A 20542-nucleotide genomic window follows, 5' to 3' on the forward strand; every position below is an offset into this window, starting at 1 on the left:
AAATAATTTTTTGCATAATATGTTTTTTTATCATACTTTCAAACACTCCCCAACCTTATCCCCTAATAACCCAACATCCCTCTCCTAAAATTACATTAAAAAATCTGTAATTTGGATAAATATTATTTTTAAATAATTTCAAATATTTAATTTAATTTGAATATTTGAATATTTTTTTAAATGTTTTAAAAACACTCCCCACCCTTATCCCCTAATAACCCAACATCCCACTCCTAAATTTACATAAATACATTTAAAATTTACATTATTTTTATTTATATTTTTTAAATTTTAATTTTTAAATTTGCATATTTAAAAAAAGAAAAACAATATTTTAAAACACTCCTCACCCTTATCCCCCAATAACCCAACATCCCGCTCCTAAAATTTCTAAAATATATTTAAAATTTACTAAATATTTTCAATTTTTTTTTAAATTCTAGTTTTATTTTTCATAATTATAAAATGTATAAAAAAATATTTTAAAACACTCTCCACCCTTCTCCCCTAATAGCCCTACATCCCGCTCCTAAAATTTTAAACAAATATTCCAAATTTAATTTTTTTTTAATTTTTAAATTTAATTTACATAATTAAAACATTTTAAGAAACAGTTTTTGAAACACTCCCCACTTTATCCGCTAATAACCCAACACCCCGCTCCTAAAAGTGAAAATACATTTTTTTAATTTATTGTTAAATTTTATTTCTTATAAATTTCAATTATTTTAACAAAATGAACATATTTTTTAAATGTAAAACTAATTATTTTAAAACACTCCCCACCCTTATCCCCTAATAACCCTACATCCTGTCCCTAAAAAATTAACATAAAATACACAATTTAAACATTATTTCAAAATCAGAAAAAATCAACAATAGAAACACATTTGTTATATTTATATTATTACCATTATATACATTTTTTCCATATTTTATACTATCTATATTTTTTCGATATTTTTTACATTCAATATATGTTAAAACAATATTTTTAACACTAACAAATCGATATTAACATTACACAATATTTTGGATTTGATATTATTTACTTCGATATTTACTTAAGTAAAACTAAAACGATATTTGTATCATCGATATAATTACATTCGATATTTCACTACACTCGATATTTTTGACTCGACATTATGCCCATTCGATATTTTTTAATCGATATTATGCCCAGTTACCGTTTTATCCTATGAAATAGGAATGTGTAGCAAGCTACGCCTTAGAAAACATTATTATGTGGGTGCTTTTCTCAAACCACACTGCAGGAGATATTATTGTGTGAATGTTTTTTTTCCAAACCACACTATAAGAAATAATTCTCATCATTTAGCGACGATCCCAGCTCCGTAACAATACTCCCACACCCATAGCTGAAGAAAGGTCTTCGCCATGGCATCCACAACACTTTCGTCCTAACCCGTCCACATAACACACTTTTGTCGCAGACCATAACTGGTGTTTGGAGTACTACTTCTACTCCTCAGTCGAATAGATGCCCACAATAGAAGCACGAGATTGCAACCTAACGATAGGAACGGGCCAAAACATAAACAGGAAATCACCACTATCGAACAACGACAACGTCCGCTATCAATTTATTTCACCAACCACCTGCGCCCTTATGAATTTCCACCAATCACAAGGGAATTGCTACGTGTCTGTAATTTTCCCCATGTTCTGCCTATCGTCACATTTTCTGAGACAATTATTGCAACACTAAATGAGTGTTTATATTGAACTCTTACGATATATAACCTAAACACGACCCTCTCCTTTTGAAAAGTTGCAGCCATGTGTTTCCACTCGCCGGCACACAGTAACTTCCTCTGCTGGGCCGTAAGCTTCTCCCAACATCTGGCAGCCTTGCCTGACTTCTGTATTTCTCGAGGCAGTGGTTCTGGCCGATCTCGGCGGCTCTTCACAAATGCGGGGTGGGCTCCCGCTTCTCAATGCTCGCAAATGTGGAGTGGGCTCCTGCTTCTAAATACTTGTAAATGAGGGGTGGGCTCACTCTTCTCCATGAGCCCAAATGCGGGAGCACTACATTAAAAACAAGCATTGGTGATGCATTAGAACTTGGGGTGGTGGCGTCCCCAGAAGTCATGGACTGCGGGAGGAGACGGGGGTGGGGAAGGCGGGGGAACAAAATAGTGTTTACAGTAAAGGGGCCAATTGCCATGGAAGGACACAAATGACAACATGGCAGTCAGTAGGAGGGACAAACAAGCCTAAAACCAATGGGAAGGCTGTATTTAGGACCGAAGCCAATACAAAAAAAATGGGCAGAGAGTGGGCAGAGCTTTAACAAATCTTCCACGCTATTATACATACTGCATGTTTTAACGAGACAGCCCAAGCACTTCCTAGGCGAGACCTACAAATGTTGGCATGTACGTAGTATCTTAGTATTGATTGTAGAACTTGGACAATGGTTGAACTTCAGTAGTTTACAGGTTACTTATATGTTTGCTCGCTAGATATTCTAGGTAATAAATAGGTTAATTATTAACAACCACATACATTGCAAAGTATGTTCACCTTTGATGCAGAGTTTGACCATGGTTGCTGTCTTCATAATTAGATTATCCTTTCAACTATAAAAGGTAGTGTTTTGCCAATATTATAAGTAGTATAACGTTGATTCAGCCATATCATGTCTTTATTTTTGTCTAGAACTGATACGCCTTTACCCTAATTAAAAAAAATATCTAGCCGCATATCAAGAGCACACCACATGTTTCCATGGTGTACCCTGAGGGTATACCAGACATCCAGGCACTTTGCACTGTACAAGCAAAGCATGGCCTGAGGCTGTAATCTGCATCTAATGTCATCACATGCTATCTGGCTTTATAGGCATGTGAATACCGTATTACCTCTGGACATGACAATATTGTACTGCTCACAAGCCATGACCTCCAACCATTCCTTGTGCAGAGTAATATTAAAAAAAACTTGTTTCATACAGAACTTACTGGAGTTTCGACATTTTTGCTGAAAATAACTAATACTGGTATTAGCTAATTGCACAGTGTGCAATTTGTCAACCTTGTCAAGATATACTCCGCGTTGGCCAGGTTAAGATTCTAGCTCATGTCATGACCCAATTGTCACACATATATATTAAGAGGGAACACTTAACTCAGTGAGACATCTTTGTGCACTGGTTGCACCATGCTCTTTGTGCAGTTTTCTGTACCTGTGTTATTTGTAAATATATAGTGCTTTGGGCAGGACGAGAACCCAAATTGCCATATTCTAGGATTTTCTAGGTCTGAATAAAGGCAGGTTTCGATGTTAAGAGACCTCATGCCACTAATTCTTCAAATAAGTACACTACGAAGAACTACAGAAAGAAACAGAGCGGGCTTTGTGTCTAACCACATCTTAGGCACTGGCTTTCATCAAGCCTGTGGTATTTGAAGAATAGTTACATTGTCCCATCTCTCTCCTATTAGGTTTGAACTGGGCTCATGTTGTTTGTTAGACTGCAGATGCATCAAGATGTGTAACTTGTAATTTCGAGTGTTTTTTGCTGACACAACAAATTTTACTCGGTGACTTATGGCTTTTTTGTTAGTAAGTGTTGGTGTTTGAATGCCTAAGACTGTCATTCGGGCATATTACTCTTCTCTAATTGGCCGTGGGTAGTTATTTATTTCATTCTGCTGTCATGATTATGTCATTGTGTTTATAACTTTGTTTGCTCCTAAAGTAAAGATATTGGCACACAGGTTTTCTTAAAATGCAGCAAATGTACTAGCTCTTTGTCAAAAGTATCTGCATTGCACTATTTGAAGGGTGCATATCTTTTAAGTTCATCACTTATAAAATAAATTTCATCTTCGGACTCCTTTTCATGACACTTTGTTGAGGCTACATCTTGCTTTACCCTGCTAATGCAGTCTGTTCTGCAAGAGAGCAGTACACTATAATTCTGAATTGCTTCAATTATGTAACATTTGTAAATTAATAATAATAATAAATAAGAACTATTATTTTCATTATTATTAATCATATTTATGTATATAAATTGTGAATAAATACAGAACCTAATTTACACTTGATTGAATAGTGTCCAAAAATGTTTGTTGTGTTAAAATATTTAATAATTAAATAAACTATGTAAATTAATAATAATAAATAATATTACATAGATACAATTATTAATAATATTAATTAAATTTAACATTACCTTCAGAAAACTAACCTTTCTCTTTAAAGTCTTTCTGCCCATAAATTTCCTTTGAATTTTGTTTAACAAGTTGTATCAAAATGTTTTCTTTTCTTTCAGAGTTTTTCTTAATAACCTCAACACATTGTATTTTATATGTATAAATGTTATTAAAAATATATTTTGCATGTCAAAGTAGCAAATGTGTACTTACCTTTTTATAAATTTTTGTTCATGTAAAAATGCTAAATATTTAATTAATACATTTAATATATTATACATTAACATTATTAATTAAATATTTAAAATACTAAAAAACAAACACTTTGCAAAAATCTTTATCTGTTAAAATTTGTTTAAAATGTTTATAAAAATCCTGAAACAAAACTATATATTATTTTCTGAAATACTGTTAAAAAATATATATTTTGAAATGTAAAACATTTATGAATATAAATAAATGTAATGTAATACATTTTATTACCTACAATGTAACACAAAGAATACATTTTCTTTATTCTGTACTGTGCATATTATAAATACAAACTGTTAATAAAAACTTTCAAACACTACATCTCTACTTATTTTGCTGCTAATAATAAAAAGTGTGGTTATTATAATATTATTTATATATTTACATCTATCTTTTTCCATTAAAAATATTAAATCTGTAAATATAAAATCATATATTTAGTTACATTAATTTTAAGATTAAATGATAAAACATACATAATTTACTAATCCCACTCCATTCAAATAACAGTTAATGAATGTGCTGGACACTAACCCCATTTAATTTACTATTCCCACTCCTAAAAGGTGAAAATCAGGGAAGGTGATGGACACAGACCCATTATAAATTACTATCCCCCCTCCAGTCATATAAAAATCAGGGAAGGTGCTGGATACTAACCCAATTTAATTTACTATTCCCACTCCAGTCAAATAAAAGTCAGGAAAGGTGCTGGACTCTAACCCAATTTCATTTACTATTCCCACTCCAATGAGGTGAAAATCTGGGAATGTGCTGGACACATACCCATTATAAATTACTATTCCCACTCCAGTCAGATAAAACTCAGGGACGGTGCTGGACACTAACCCAATTTAATTTACTATTCCTACTCCAGTCAGATAAGTCAGGGAAGGTGCTGGACACTAACCCTATTTAATTTATTATTCCAACTCCAATGATGTGAAAATCAGGGAATGTGCTGGACACAGATTCATTATAAATTATTATTCCCACTCCAATCATATAAAACTCAGGGAAGGTGCTGGACACTAACCCTATTTTAGTTACCGTTCCCACTCCAATGAGGTGAAAATCAGGGAAGGTGCTGGACACAGACCCATTATAAATTACTATTCCCACTCCAGTCAGATAAAACTCAGGGAAGGTGCAGGACACTAACCCTATTTAATTTACTATTCCAACTCCAATGATGTGAAAATCAGGGAATGTGCTGGACACAGATTCATTATAAATTACTATTCCCACTCCAGTCAGATAAAAGTCAGGGATGGTGCTGGACAAGTAACCCAATTTTATTTACTATTCCCACTCTAATGAGGTGAAAATCAGGGAAGGTGCTGGACACAGACTCAATTTAATTTACTATTTCCACTCCAGTCAGATAAAAGTCAGGGAAGGTGCTGGCCATTAACCCTATTTAATTTACTATTCCAACTCCAATGATGTGAAAATCAGGGAATGTGCTGGACACAGATTCATTATAAATTACTATTCCCACTCCAGTCATATAAAACTCAGGGAAGGTGCTGGACACTAACTGAATTTTATTTACTATTACCACTCCTTTCACATAAAAGTCAGGCAAGTTACTGGATAATAATCATATCAAATTTACTATTCCTACTCCAAAATATTAACATTTTTAACAAAATCATTCATTTTAAACAATATATCCCATATCCCCTATCAAATAAACCTCCCATTAATTTATTTCAAATTATCCGAAAATGTATTTTTTAATAAAAAAAATTCTAAAATATCAATATCCAGCATTAAACACTACTAACACAAATTATGGTTAATAATATTAAATTTGAAAATTATTTCTAAATTTTAAATTTAAATTTTCAATGTGCATAACATTTGCAAAATAATTTTTTGCATATGTTTTTTTATCATACTTTCAAACACTCCCCAACCTTATCCCCTAATAACCCAACATCCCACTCCTAAAATGACATTAAAAAATCTGTAATTTGGATAAATATTATTTTTAAATAATTTCAAATGTTTAATTTAATTTGCATATTTGAATATTTTTTTAAATGTTTTAAAAACACTCCCCACCCTTATCCCCTAATAACCCAACATCCCACTCCTAAATTTACATGAATAAATTTAAAATTTACATTCTTTTTATTTATATTTTTTAAATTTAAATTTTTAAATTTGCATATTTAAAAAAAGAAAAACAATATTTTAAAACACTCTCCACCCTTCTCCCCTAATAGCCCTACATCCCGCTCCTAAAGTTTTAAACAAATATTCCAAATTTAGTTTTTTTTCAATTTTTAAATTTAATTTACATAATTAAAACATTTTAAGAAACAGTTTTTGAAACACTCCCCACTTTATCCCCTAATAACCCAACACCCCACTCCTAAAAGTTAAAATACATTTTTTTAATTTATTGTTAAATTTTATTTCTTATAAATTTCAATTATTTTAACAAAATGAACATATTTTTTAAATGTAAAACTAATTATTTTAAAACACTCCCCACCCTTATCCCCTAATAACCCTACATCCCGTCCCTAAAAAATTAACATAAAATACACAATTTAAACATTATTTCAAAATCAGAAAAAATCAACAATAGAAACACATTTGGTATATTTATATTATTAACATTATATAAATTTTTTCGATATTTTATACTATCTATATTTTATTTTCGATATTTTTTACATTCAATATATGTTAAAACAATATTTTTAACACTAACAAATCGATATTAACATTACACAATATTTTGGAATTGATATTATTTACTTCGATATTTACTTAAGTAAAACTAAAACGATATTTGTATCATCGATATAATTACATTCGATATTTCACTACACTCGATATTTTTTACTCGACATTATGCCCATTCGATATTTTTTAATCGATATTATGCCCAGTTACCGTTCTATCCTATGAAATAGGAATGTGTAGCAAGCTACGCCTTAGAAAACATTATTATGTGGGTGCTTTTCTCAAACCACACTGCAGGAGATATTATTGTGTGAATGTTTTTTTTCCAAACCACACCATAAGAAATAATTCTCATCATTTAGTGACGATCCCAGCTCCGTAACAATACTCCCACACCCATAGCTGAAGAAAGGTCTTCGCCATGGCATCCACAACACTTTCGTCCTAACCCGTCCACATAACACACTTTTGTCGCAGACCATAACTGGTGTTTGGAGTACTACTTCTACTCCTCAGTCGAATAGATGCCCACAATAGAAGCACTAGATTGCAACCTAACGATAGGAACGGGCCAAACCATAAACAGGAAATCACCACTATCGAACAACGACAACGTCCGCTATCAATTTATTTCACCAACCACCTGCGCCCTTATGAATTTCCACCAATCACAAGGCAATTGCTACGTGGCTGTAATTTTCCCCATGTTCTTCCTATCGTCACATTTTCTGAGACAATTATTGCAACACTAAATGAGCGTTTATATTGAACTCTTACGATATATAACCTAAACACGACCCTCTCCTTTTGAAAAGTCGCAGCCATGTGTTTCCACTCGCCGGCACACAGTAACTTCCTCTGCTGGGCCGTAAGCTCCTCCCAACATCTGCCAGCCTTGCCTGACTTCTGTATTTCTCGAGGCAGTGGTTCTGGCCGATCTCGGCGGCTCTTCACAAATGCGGGGTGGGCTCCCGCTTCTCAATGCTCGCAAATGTGGGGTGGGCTCCTGCTTCTAAATACTTGTAAATGAGGGGTGGGCTCACTCTTCTCCATGAGCCCAAATGCGGGCGCACTACATTAAAAACAAGCATTGGTATTGCAATAGAACTTGGGGTGGTGGCGTCCCCAGAAGTCATGGACTGCGGGAGGAGACGGGGGTGCGGAAGGCGGGGGAACAAAATAGTGTTTACAGTAAAGGGGCCAATTGCCATGGAAGGACACAAATGACAACATGGCAGTCAGAAGGAGGGACAAACAAGCCTAAAACAAATGGGAAGGCTGTATTTAAGACCTAAGCCAATACAAAAAAATGGGCAGAGAGTGGGCAGAGGTTAAACAAATCTTCCACGCTATAATACATACTGCATGTTTCAACGAGACAGCCCAAGCACTTCCTAGGCGAGACCTAAAAATGTTGGCATGTACGTAGTATCTTAGTATTGATTGTAGAACTTGGACAATGGTTGAACTTCAGTAGTTTACAGGTTACTTATATGTTTGCTCGCTAGATATTCTAGGTAATAAATAGGTTAATTATTAACAACCACATACATTGCAAAGTATGTTCACCTTTGATGCAGAGTTTCACCATGGTTGCTGTCTTCATAATTAGATTATCCTTTCAACTATAAAAGGTAGTGTTTTGCCAATATTATAAGTAGTATAACGTTGATTCAGCCAGATCATGTCTTTATTTTTGTCTAGAACTGATACGCCTTTACCCTAATTAAAAAAAATATCTAGCCGCATATCAAGAGCACACCACATGTTTCCATGGTGTACCCTGAGGGTATACCAGACATCCAGGCACTTTGCACTGTACAAGCAAAGCATGGCCTGAGGCTGTAATCTGCATCTAATGTCATCACATGCTATCTGGCTTTATAGGCATGTGAACACCGTATTACCTCTGGACATGACAATATTGTACTGCTCACAAGCCATGACCTCCAACCATTCCTTGTGCAGAGTAATATTAAAAAAACTTGTTTCATACAGAACTTACTGGAGTTTCGACATTTTTGCTGAAAATAACTAGTACTGGTATTAGCTAATTGCACAGTGTGCAATTTGTCAACCTTGTCAAGATATACTCCGCGTTGGCCAGGTTAAGATTCTAGCTCATGTCATGACCCAATTGTCACACATATATATTAAGAGGGAACACTTAACTCAGTGAGTCATCTTTGTGCACTGGTTGCACCATGCTCTTTGTGCAGTTTTCTGTACCTGTGTTATTTGTAAATATATAGTGCTTTGGGCAGGACGAGAACCCAAATTGCCATATTCTAGGATTTTCTAGGTCTGAATAAAGGCAGGTTTCGATGTTAAGAGACCTCATGCCACTAATTCTTCAAATAAGTACACTACGAAGAACTACAGAAAGAAACAGAGCGGGCTTTGTGTCTAACCACATTTAGGCACTGGCTTTCATCAAGCCTGTGGTATTTGAAGAATAGTTACATTGTCCCATCTCTCTCCTATTAGGTTTGAACTGGGCTCACGTTGTTTGTTAGACTGCAGATGCATCAAGATGTGTAACTTGTAATTTCGAGTGTTTTTTGCTGACACAACAAATTTTACTCGGTGACTTATGGCTTTTTTGTTAGTAAGTGTTGGTGTTTGAATGCCTAAGACTGTCATTCAGGCATATTGCTCTTCTCTAATTGGCCGTGGGTATTTATTTATTTCATTCTGCTGTCATGATTATGTCATTGTGTTTATAACTTTGTTTGCTCATAAAGTAAAGATATTGGCACACAGGTTTTCATAAAATGCAGCAAATGTACTAGCTCTTTGTCAAAAGTATCTGCATTGCACTATTTGAAGGGTGCATATCTTTTAAGTTCATCACTTATAAAATAAATTTCATCTTCGGACTCCTTTTCATGACACTTTGTTGAGGCTACATCTTGCTTTACCCTGCTAATGCAGTCTGTTCTGCAAGAGAGCAGTACACTATAATTCTGAATTGCTTCAACCCAAGATGTTACTTTATTATGGTATTTCCTTTGTAGGACATCTGAGGGCAGGGCCCTATTGGCTGTAGCAGGCACTGGGCTTTTCCCCAGTGGGCCGGAAGGTTGGGGTCGGTTTTGCAGCAGTACTGAAAAATCAGTCCCTTTCAACAAAAGCACCCAGCAGTGCTCTAGCCCTGCCAATTACGTCTACACCCCCCCTCCTCGGGGGGCTGGTCAGGCTTAATTGCCAGGGATGATTTGTGATCCCAGTCAAGCCTTGTCTGAGGGCAATGCACTAAGTCACCCGACTAATACCAAATACTTCCACTGTCAAACGCCAAACCTATTGACTTTGCCAATGCTTGTCTTTCAGATACCCAGTTCAGCCCCATACATTCATGTACATTCTCATATACCTCATAATCACACGTGTATAGACTAATTTGGCCAGTGCTGCCTAATGAGCAAAACCATTGGAGCCTCATATAAATCTTTGTGCACCCTCTTCAGCCTCATGAACTCACCATACTCCATATGTTTAGAAGGGCCTTATATGAGGAGTTGCCATTAGACAAGCATAGAAAAAGTGTTAAACTTGGCTTTTTCAGCTGGTTCACCCACAGACTTTTTGCCTCCTGTTTTTGACCTTGCTTTATATTGGTTTTAGGACTCTTGGCACTTTGTCACTGCTATTCAGTGCTAAAGTGCATATGCTCTCCATGTAAATTGTGCTTATGGATTGGTGTTTTTACATGATTTGCTGATATGATTTACTACCAAGTCCCTAGTACAGTGCACTGTGTGTGCCCAGGGCATGTAAACCAAATGTTGGTAGTTGGCCTGCAGCACTGATTGTGCCACCCACACTGACAGCCTGTCAGAGGTGTCTCAGACCTGCCACTGCAGTGTATGCATGCAGTTTTCACTGCCATGTCGACCTGGCAAGTGCACTCACTTACCAGGCCCACACCTACCCTTTTCTCTATGTAAGGCACCCCTCTGGAAGCCCAAGGTACCCCATGGGTAGAGTGCAGTGTATGTGAAAGGTGGGACATGTACTGTTGTGTTTTACATGTCCTGATAGTGAACAACTGCGTATTTCATTTTTCTCTATTGCAAGGCTATCTGTCCCATAGGCTGACATTTGAGTTGCTTTGTAACATCTTACAAGCATAACTTTCCATTGGGACAAGATAGAGAAATGGAGGTTAGGATGAACTCAGGATTTAAAAGTACATCTTTTAGTGAAGATGATTTTATATTATGTGTTTGAAAATACTACTTTTAGAAAAGAGGGTATTTTCTTGTCTAACCATCCTATTTGCCTCTGCCAGTTTTGTATTCAGTGTCTGGGTTTTAAACTGACAGGGGCTTGTTTGTGCATTCACACTACACAGACGCCAGGGGGAGTTGAGTTGCGTCCTGCCTTTCCTGAGAGACTCATAGCCAGGCTGAATAGACCTGGCTGCATTTAGAGTAGTGGGAGGAGTTGTTGCTCGCGCCTGAATGGACTGTGTCTGTCTTCCACAATGCCTTCTCCACATCCTGGAGTGAGCCTGGCCTGAGCCAGGCAGAACTGGATTATGTATGCCAGTGGAACTTTGTTTCTGCCAACTTCAGAAGGAAATGTGGTATACATATTTGGGCCTTGACCCCAGAACATTAGATTACTGCTGGACTAAGGAACCTGTCAGAAAGAAGAGCTGGACCAGCTATGAGGAGAGACTACCACTTTTCTGTGTGCTTTGCTGGGTTGGCCTGCAGTTGCTGCTTCTGTCTTGGGCAGGAAAAGGACTGGACATTTCTTTCTGCATTCTAAGTATCTCCAGGGGCTTGATGTAAAGCTTGTCTTCTGTTGGAAGGCTCAGGGAAATCAAAGATTTCAACTTCTTCTGGGTACCAGTTTCTGGAACTAGATGTTTTATTTGCCCCAGAGGAAAGGGGTAACCCGACGCTGTCAATGCTGCCACTGCAGGCCTTGTGACCTGAAGGCACTGCAGAGGGCACCGCCATACTTTGCACCGCAACCCTAGTGTCACCGATGCCGCCGCCCTATGTCGCCAGCGAGCCTCTGCTTGCATTGTGATCTATGGGCACCACCTCGCTTCGCACCGCCACTTGGTATGCCCAATAACGCAGACACCGCTGTCTGCACCGTGACTTGTGGACACCATTCTCTCCCTGTGTGGTGGAGGTCATGAGTTCAGCACCTCTGGTGGACTGCCTAGTAGTCCGCCAGGATCTAAATGATTCCAGAAGTATAAATGTATACACCTGTGTTCTTTGACCTTCACTAGCACTTTGAAGTTTCTTAAAGATTTGTGACTTTTGAACTTTAAAATATTATACATTCTTGACATTTTTATTGCTGTTTTACTTATTAAATGTTTATTATTTTACTACATTCATATGGGAATTGTGTAGTTTGATTTCTTGACTTTTGTTTTATTTGGTGCTGTTTTAAATACTTAACACTCACTTTTCTCTTAGAAGGGCCTGTTGATTTGTGTCAGTGCTACTAATCCCTAAATTCTCATTGCCACCTGCTTTACAAGGTCCTCGAATATTAATCTGTGTGGGAGTTAATACCCTGCCTCCTCCTTTATTGTATTCCAGGATTTCACTATTTCCAATTTCATTTTTTGTTTCAGGCAGTCAAAGACCAGATGAGTTCAAAGAGGAATCTGGAAAGCTTTCAAGAGCACAGATTTTCACCCTGATCTCCTGTGCTTCAATTAACTTTAGCTCAATGATCATCTACTCTATTTTGGCCCCCTTTTTTCCTCAGGAGGTAGGTGGTTCCTTTTTACATCAAGCAGTCCACATTTGCTTAATCATGTAGTTATCTCACACTTGTTCATTTTAAGCCCAACTTGCTCTGCTGTTCATGCTCTTTGTTTTATTGTTTTTATGTGTCCCCCCATGCAGGCTGCGAAGAAAGGTGTTAGCAATACAATAGTTGGATTAATTTTTGGATGCTTTGCTCTATTCAATTTCATATCTTCGTTAGTCCTGGGAAAATATGTAAGTAATTTTCTAAATTGTGGATACAATTTCATGAATGTCTACTTACAAAATTGTTATAATTAGCAGAAGTGATTTTGTGCAGTTTATCACTTTCAAACAGACTTTTCACACTCTTTTCAGAGGTTTTCTCCTCATAGTTCTGCCAAGTCCTGCTAAGGAGGTAGGGGAAAGGTAAGGAGTGCACAGTACAGAAAGTAACTTCAGTCTTAGAATCCTCTTTACATTCTTGTCACGCTGCTGCTTTCATGAGCCTTGAAACTGAGGGTTGCAGAAACAGTTCCAGGGTCAGCAAAGGACAAGCTATGGGTACCACTTGCTGCCCCTTTGGTACTCCTGACTGAAAATTCATGTTTTATCTCTGCTTACCCCCACATTTGTGCTTGCATTTATGAGGAGTTTGTCCCCGTAAACAACTTAATTTACTCATCGAAGTTTAACTGAAGTACATAAATATCTTTGAAAATTTGGCTATTTGTTCAAATTATAGCACTTGCTGAATTGAAGTTTTATTGGCTGCTTAGTATAAGTTATCGAAAATGGCAGTTATCGAAAATGGCAGTTAAGACACTTATTCTTTTCTGAATTTGGCTAGGGGAAATTATTTAAATAATGATACAGAAATCACTGGCAAAACCAAACAGTCTGAGGTTTACCAATGTTTGCTAAGCAAGAAAATATGAAACAGTAGGCATAGCCATTTTGCTTTTTGTGTGTTTTATTTATCAACAAACCAAAATGCATTTTAGTGGGGTAATATAATATAAAAAAATTCAAAAGGCTCGAAATACATTTTGTAAGCGTTTATGTGTAAATTTATTTACTGCTACTTTCCACTGGTGCGTTATAGAGGAAATATTCTTAGTGTAGTAGAAATTTTCAAAAATATGTTGAAGGACGTGAGAAGAGTTAACCTATTTTGTTGTAAACTTCTGTTCGCTTGAGAAAAGCTGTAAGTGTTGTACATAACAGAGAAAACTAAATATTTTGTATTAGATAAATTGGATCTTCCTTCCTTACTAATGTGCATGATTGCGTACATTACACATACCACCAAGGTGGAGGATTAAGTCTCACATCCTTCTGGTATATCCATGTACAATAAAGGTTGGCAGTAGTGCGAATTGACAGGTATTTCTGGTGTATGGCCTCGCTGTGTGACTGTTCTTTGCAGGTATGATAGCGATACTACCATCAGAAGTGCTGTGAATAGTGTAAAGTGTGTGTGCTAATGGGGAAGAAGTGGTCCGCTAAGGCGAAGGAACGCTCCCCTCCAGCCAGCAGCCTCAAAACGTGGAAAATAAAATGATAATAAAACAGGTTTATTATCTCTTTATTTATCCTCTGAAGGCTGAGTCTTAGGGGGCAGGTCCATCGCTATGGCGGCCCCGGAGTGGTACGGGTGGACACTGCTATCAGTGCACATGCTGGTTTGGACTGCTGTCTTAGGACAGCCACACCCTCATGCGCACTGAGCTGTCTCCAACCTGAGGTTGGATCCAGGAGGCACAGGCTCCCAGTCTCTCTGGAAACGCAAATCAAGGTCGATCAGGCCAATCCTCACACTGCTCTCAGCAGCTTGAGAGCAGCATCTGGATTAGCCTCTTGGAAGTCTGGGAGCCTGTGCCTGCAGAGGACTTGAGCCAGAGAGGAGTGGAAGAGCTCCAATGCGGCCAGTAAGTTATTTGTTTTTTGTTGTGTTATGTTGTCCCCCCACTTCTTTGGTTTGCCACTGGCCGCTGCTGGATCTGACCCTCATTCCCACCATCCTCATGTTGACCGATAGGTAATTCAAGGGCCAAAACTCCTTTGATAATTACCACATCAAAGCCACATTGTGGAGTATAGTGATTATAATTTATAATCACTATACTTCGCAGTGTGTACATGTAGATGGACATTAATTTCCTTTCCATTCTGCAGCTGTTCTGTAAGTCTGTTTCCGTATCTCACGCAACACACTTGGGCATCTATTTGTTGATATCACCCAACAACCTGTGTTCACTTTTTCCAGACAGAGCAATTATTGTTCTGCTTAAGCAAGCATATTTTACTCATGTAAAACGTCTCACTGTGTGCTCGTTACCCTCCTGAGGCGGAAGCTGGGAGGTCTGTTCTGCACTTACTATTTTAAAAATTTACTTATTGCTCGTTTGTAAGAATTTTAATTGTGTCACTACCTTTATTACAAAGCTGTTAGCTGGCCTTACCTTTCCCCCTGGCCTCGCTGCCCGACCCACGCCTCAGCCGATTTACAGGCTGATCGCTCTCGGCAGGGCACTGTGAACCTAGCGGCCATCTTGGAATAGTATTAGCGCTGTGACGCGCTCTAGTTTCCTTTAAAAGGGGACAGTCATGACTCCGCGCAGCGGACGCGAGCAGCGGACGTGCCGGACTCGTGCCGGACTCGTTCCGGAGTTGTGCCAGAGTCCTGCCTCGCCTCGCTGCCCGACCCACGCCTCAGCCGATTTACAGGCTGATCACTCTCGGCAGGGTGCTGTGAACCTAGCGGCCATCTTGGAATAGTATTAGCGCTGTGACGTGCTCTAGTTTCGTTTAAAAGGGGTCCCATTCCACGCAGCGCGTGTCTCACTGTGTGCACGTTACCCTCCTGAGACAGAAGCCGGGAGGTCTGTTCTGCACTTACTATTTTAAAAATGTACTTATTGCTCGTTTGTAAGAATTTTAATTGTGCCACTAGCTTGATTACAAAGCTGTTAGCTGGCCTTACCTTTCCCCCTCGCCTCTGAGGAAATATAAATTTTATGGTCCAGTAATGTTCCCTAACGTGTACCCCACCGTCTCCATGTACCAGCTTAAAGTGCATGTAACTTCCCTCCTGTGCCAGCTATGAAGACGCAAATACATTTGCGTCCAACGTTAACATGTCCTCTTTCAGACCCACCCTGAATGGGTTGAATGTTCCGTTCCTAAGTATGCCATGCCAACGTCTTTTTGTGGTGTACTTTACACGTTTTTCAGCTCTGGCGAAGTAGGCCCTGAATTCTGCCATCAAGCCTTTTCCTGCCTTCTGACTCTGAAAGCCTTAGCCTAGGCTGCCTCTGTACCCGTGACCTCTGCCTTACTCCCTGTGCGGCTAACGGCGCTTAGCTCAGCCTGCTGCCTGCCAAGACTGAATTCAACCTTCAAATTATCTGTTCCGCTCCTCGAAAATGCATTCCTACCTACTAGTTTAAGTAAACATCTCCCCAGCTGCAGAGCAAAGGGCCCGGCCTCACTGTCTCCGTGCAAGTAATTCATAGCTCCGTTACCATGGTAGGCCCATGCCCCCTCGCATCTCATGCAGACACTTAGACGCTTATACACGCACTCACAGTCAGTATAGAATAGCCTATGCCCAAGAGACCTTTCCCTCTAGATAATATGGTTCCCAAACATCAGATATCAGATATGATATAGGTACGAGTTGATCTGACATGCCAGACTTCTGTCTCTTTCCGCTAGCGTAAATGTCAAGTCCCCTGCACCCTCCAGTTCCACGTCAATCACACGTCATGCAGCTGCGCGCGCATCCAGGCCTCAGATTTCTGCTGACATTGCAAGATTCTGCTAAGTACCCACCTACTCGTGACACTTACCTGTGACGTTTCTAGCACACACCTCTATGTTCACGCCCAGTTCACGCCTCCTGATTACGTATTGCTAACACGTGTATGCTTTTATCTTGTTTCTCTCAGCTGTTACGCCTACTGTATTGGTATTCATTCTATGATTAAAGTATAAAAGTTATGTCTTGTCAATAAAGTATGCTCTATCCCTTCCTGCACCCCAGTGGTGGCAGGAACCCGATATCCGATCTGGTACCATGACCATTCCTTTTTAAGGAATAAAACCCCTAAGAACTCTAACACCACGGACTCTGCCTCTTTCTTTCCGATTGAGTTATTTTTGTTTAAGTACTTACCTGCATAGAAATTAAGACGGTAAATCAAATATTTACCACACCTCGCTGCCGGACCCACGCCTCAGCCGATTTACAGTCTGATCGCTCTCGGCAGGGCGCTGTGAACCTGGCGGCCATCTTGGAATAGTATTAGCGCTGTGACGCGCTCTAGTTTCCTATAAAAGGGGTCCCATTGCACGCAGCGCGTGCCTCACTGTGTGCTGTTTACCCTCCTGAGACGGAAGCCGGGAGGTCTGTTCTGCACTTACTTTTTAAAAAAATGTACTTATTGCTCGTTTGTAAGAATTTTAATTGTGTCACTAGCTTGATTACAAAGCTGTTAGCTGGCCTTACCTTTGCCCCTCACCTCGCTGCCCGACCCACACCTCAGCCGATTTACAGGCTAATCGCTCTCGGCAGGGCGCTGTGAAACTAGCGGCCATCTTGGAATAGTATTAGCGCTGTGACGCGCTCTAGTTTCCTATAAAAGGGGTCCCATTCCACGCAGCGCGTGTCTCACTGTGTGCTCGTTACCCTCCTGAGGCGGAAGCCGGGGGGGTCTGTTCTGCACTTACTATTTTAAAAATGTACTTATTGCTCATCTGTAAGAATTTTAATTGTGTCACTAGGCTGATTACAAAGCTGTTAGCTGGCCTTACCTTTCCCCCTCGCCTCGCTGCCCGGCCCACGCCTCAGCCGATTTACAGGCTGATCGCTCTCTGCAGGGCGCTGTGAACCGGACTCGTGCCGGAGTTGTGCCAGAGTCCTGCCAGAGTCCTGCCAGAGTCCTGCCAGAGTCCTGCCAGAGTCCTGCCAGAGTCCTGCCAGAGTCCTGCCAGAGTCCTGCCAGAGTCCTGCCAGAGTCCTGCCAGAGTCCTGCCAGAGTCCTGCCAGAGTCCTGCCAGAGTCCTGCCAGAGTCCTGCCCGTCTGCGCCCGTCCGCGCTAAGGAGGCGTCAGGGGGCAGTCAGGCTGCAGACCTCAGCCCCTCTCCCATACTGAACACCGCATTCTCCCTTAGCACCATGAAAGCACTCCAGCCACCTAGGTTACCCTGCCACCATAAACACCGGCCGGAGGAACTACTTAAAGGGTGCAAATGTCTGTGTTTTAAGAAAGGCCGGCAGCACATTCCCCCTCACACACCCGCGACCACTATCATTGAGACGCATACCCCCTCTCTCCAATCCAATGAGACTGGCTTTCTTATCAATGCCCGCTCACTGGTGAAGATTAACATTGCTTTTAATGACTTCGTTTCTGACAGGAAACAGTCTTGGGTTTTTATTACAGAAACGTAGGGCTCTGACTCTGCTGGTCCCGATTTGGTTGATGCCATTCCTGACGGCTACGCCCTCGTTAGACAGGACAGAGTCGGCCTGAAAGGCGGTGGTATAGGCATTCTGCATAAAACCACTTCTCGCTGTCGCATTGATTGCCTTCCCTCCCTCCAAAATTCCTTCCAGGCCGCCCATTTTACACTCAACCCCTCCCCCAGTGTTTCCTTCACGGTGGTTCTAATCTACAGACCCCCTGGTCCAAGGTCAGTCTTCCCCACTAGCCTCTTGGAAATCCTTGAACCTTTCATTGATGCCCCCAATTTTACCATCCTAGGGGACTTCAATTTCCATCTGGAAAACCTCAACTCATCTGACACCGGTTCGCGTGTCGATTCCCTGGCCTCTTGTGGCCTTTTTCAAAAGGTAAACTGCCCCACCCACTCTGCAGGCCACATTCTTGGCGGGATCTTTTCCAATGACACCAGATTGGAAGTGGGCCCTCCCATCTTGTGGTATTGGGTTCTCCAGACCTACATACTCCGTAGAATACCCTCTACACCATAACAGATGTTGGCACGGAAACTAGAAAATGCAAAAGACAAGTTTATTAAGACCCCATGGGGTGGTGGTACATTCCTACAGCACCCTTCGGCAATGCAAGAAGTATCACACCGAACATCGGTGCAAATCCTTCTTTTATACAGTTTTACAGTAATAAAAATGTAGGCGGCACACAGTTACAGAGATTTAGGTACATATATGGTCATTTTTGGAACACAGCCAACTCATGGGAGGAGTTATAACACCACTGGTCAGTTTGGAGGACATTCCCAAGTGATGACTGTTCACACTTAACTGCGCATGTGTGAGCTTGACCAATACTAAAAATAGCCTATTGCTGGGCAAACTCGAGCGGTCAGTTGTACAGAGGAAGGACAAAAGGGCATGCTGACCACGAGGCAACGCATTCAACTAAAATGGCCGCCGATACATACAAAATGGCTTCCGACAACCATAGTCAAGATAAGGGAAATACGTGTAGCAAAGCTTAACGCTAACCCGATCACCGTCAAATTACGACAGACGACCCTTTTAGCGTTCAGCTGAAGCTACCGCATAGTGGACGTAATCAGGGTACTCATCTTCAATATCAATAGACATAATTTGCACTACTTCTCTATGAATCATTTGTTCATTTTTAGCAATGGCTCGTTTAGATGGAATACAAGCAGAAAGGCACATAGAACATAACACTGGGCCACACTGGATACAGAGGCATAAAATAATAATATCCCAATTATTACACATAAAATCGTCAGTAACTTCCAACCCCAAGTACTAAGTAATGACCAAAACCATCCCGAGAATGTCCATGTACCATTATCAGGATGTATCTCAGCAGCATTTTTATGTAATTTAGATATTGCATCATACACAGAAGGAGAATTATCTGGCACGTATACACAACAACTACTTCCGATAATACGGCATGCTCCTCCACGATCAGCTAATACTACGTCTAACACCACACGGTTTTGGAGCGTTACAATTCTGGTAATCTGAAGTTCCTCTGTTAAGTTTCCTAAAGCAAAAGCTGTCTCATTAGCAACAGCTTCTACACAACACAATTCCTTCTCCTCCAGCTTTAAAGCCTTATCTCGAGCAGCCTTACGCTGCTCTTTTTCCGCCAAGGCTATTTCACGCTTCATTCGTTCACGCACTGCTTTCTCCCACATTCGTACACAATCAAACATATCTTGTCTAGACCTGCGCTGAAACAAACATTGCTCCACAAACTGAACCTTTCGTAAATCAAACGACCCATGTAGTGGCCATTGCAACTCTGGATCAGATCTGGTGTACTTATTCCATAATTTACTGTATAAAATAGGGGGAAGGCCGAATTTCACATACATCTCCCGATTGGGAGTCCCCTCTGGGGGAGCCGGCTGAGATTCCTTTATTCGATAAGTGGTACCATTTCCAAGACAGCACATTCCTCGAAGTGTGCTTAAAACAGGCATGTTCAAAAGTATCACGGAAACGTGATACCACAAAAAAAATGGCACTTAATATACTCCACACAAATGTGCCGCTCAAACACAAACAAATTTTAGAGAAATATCTCTACATGCCCGCCTATGTGAAGTGCACTGCACATATAGTTCAAATCATAGAATCAAATGTTAGCTAACTCAAAACATATTCAAAGAGCCACAGTAAGCGTCTGTAGA

The 20542-nt window shown here is 39.8% G+C and overlaps 1 protein-coding gene across 3 annotated transcripts in view; it reads left to right on the forward strand.

Moving 5' to 3' along the window:
• The window catches only part of LOC147708847 (MFS-type transporter SLC18B1-like), a 721944-nt gene that overhangs the window by 59996 nt on the left and 641406 nt on the right, over positions 1-20542 (forward strand). For all 3 annotated transcript variants that reach the window (XM_086927467.1, XM_086927468.1, XM_086927469.1), the window contains exons 2-3: positions 12754-12893; positions 13031-13126. In XM_086927467.1, the coding sequence (XP_086783593.1) occupies positions 12754-12893; positions 13031-13126 (236 nt within the window). The remainder of the gene's footprint in view (positions 1-12753; positions 12894-13030; positions 13127-20542) is intronic.

The sequence above is a fragment of the Lissotriton vulgaris genome, chromosome 6 (assembly GCF_964263255.1).
Source record: "Lissotriton vulgaris chromosome 6, aLisVul1.2, whole genome shotgun sequence".
NCBI classification, from domain to species: Eukaryota; Metazoa; Chordata; class Amphibia; order Caudata; family Salamandridae; genus Lissotriton; species Lissotriton vulgaris.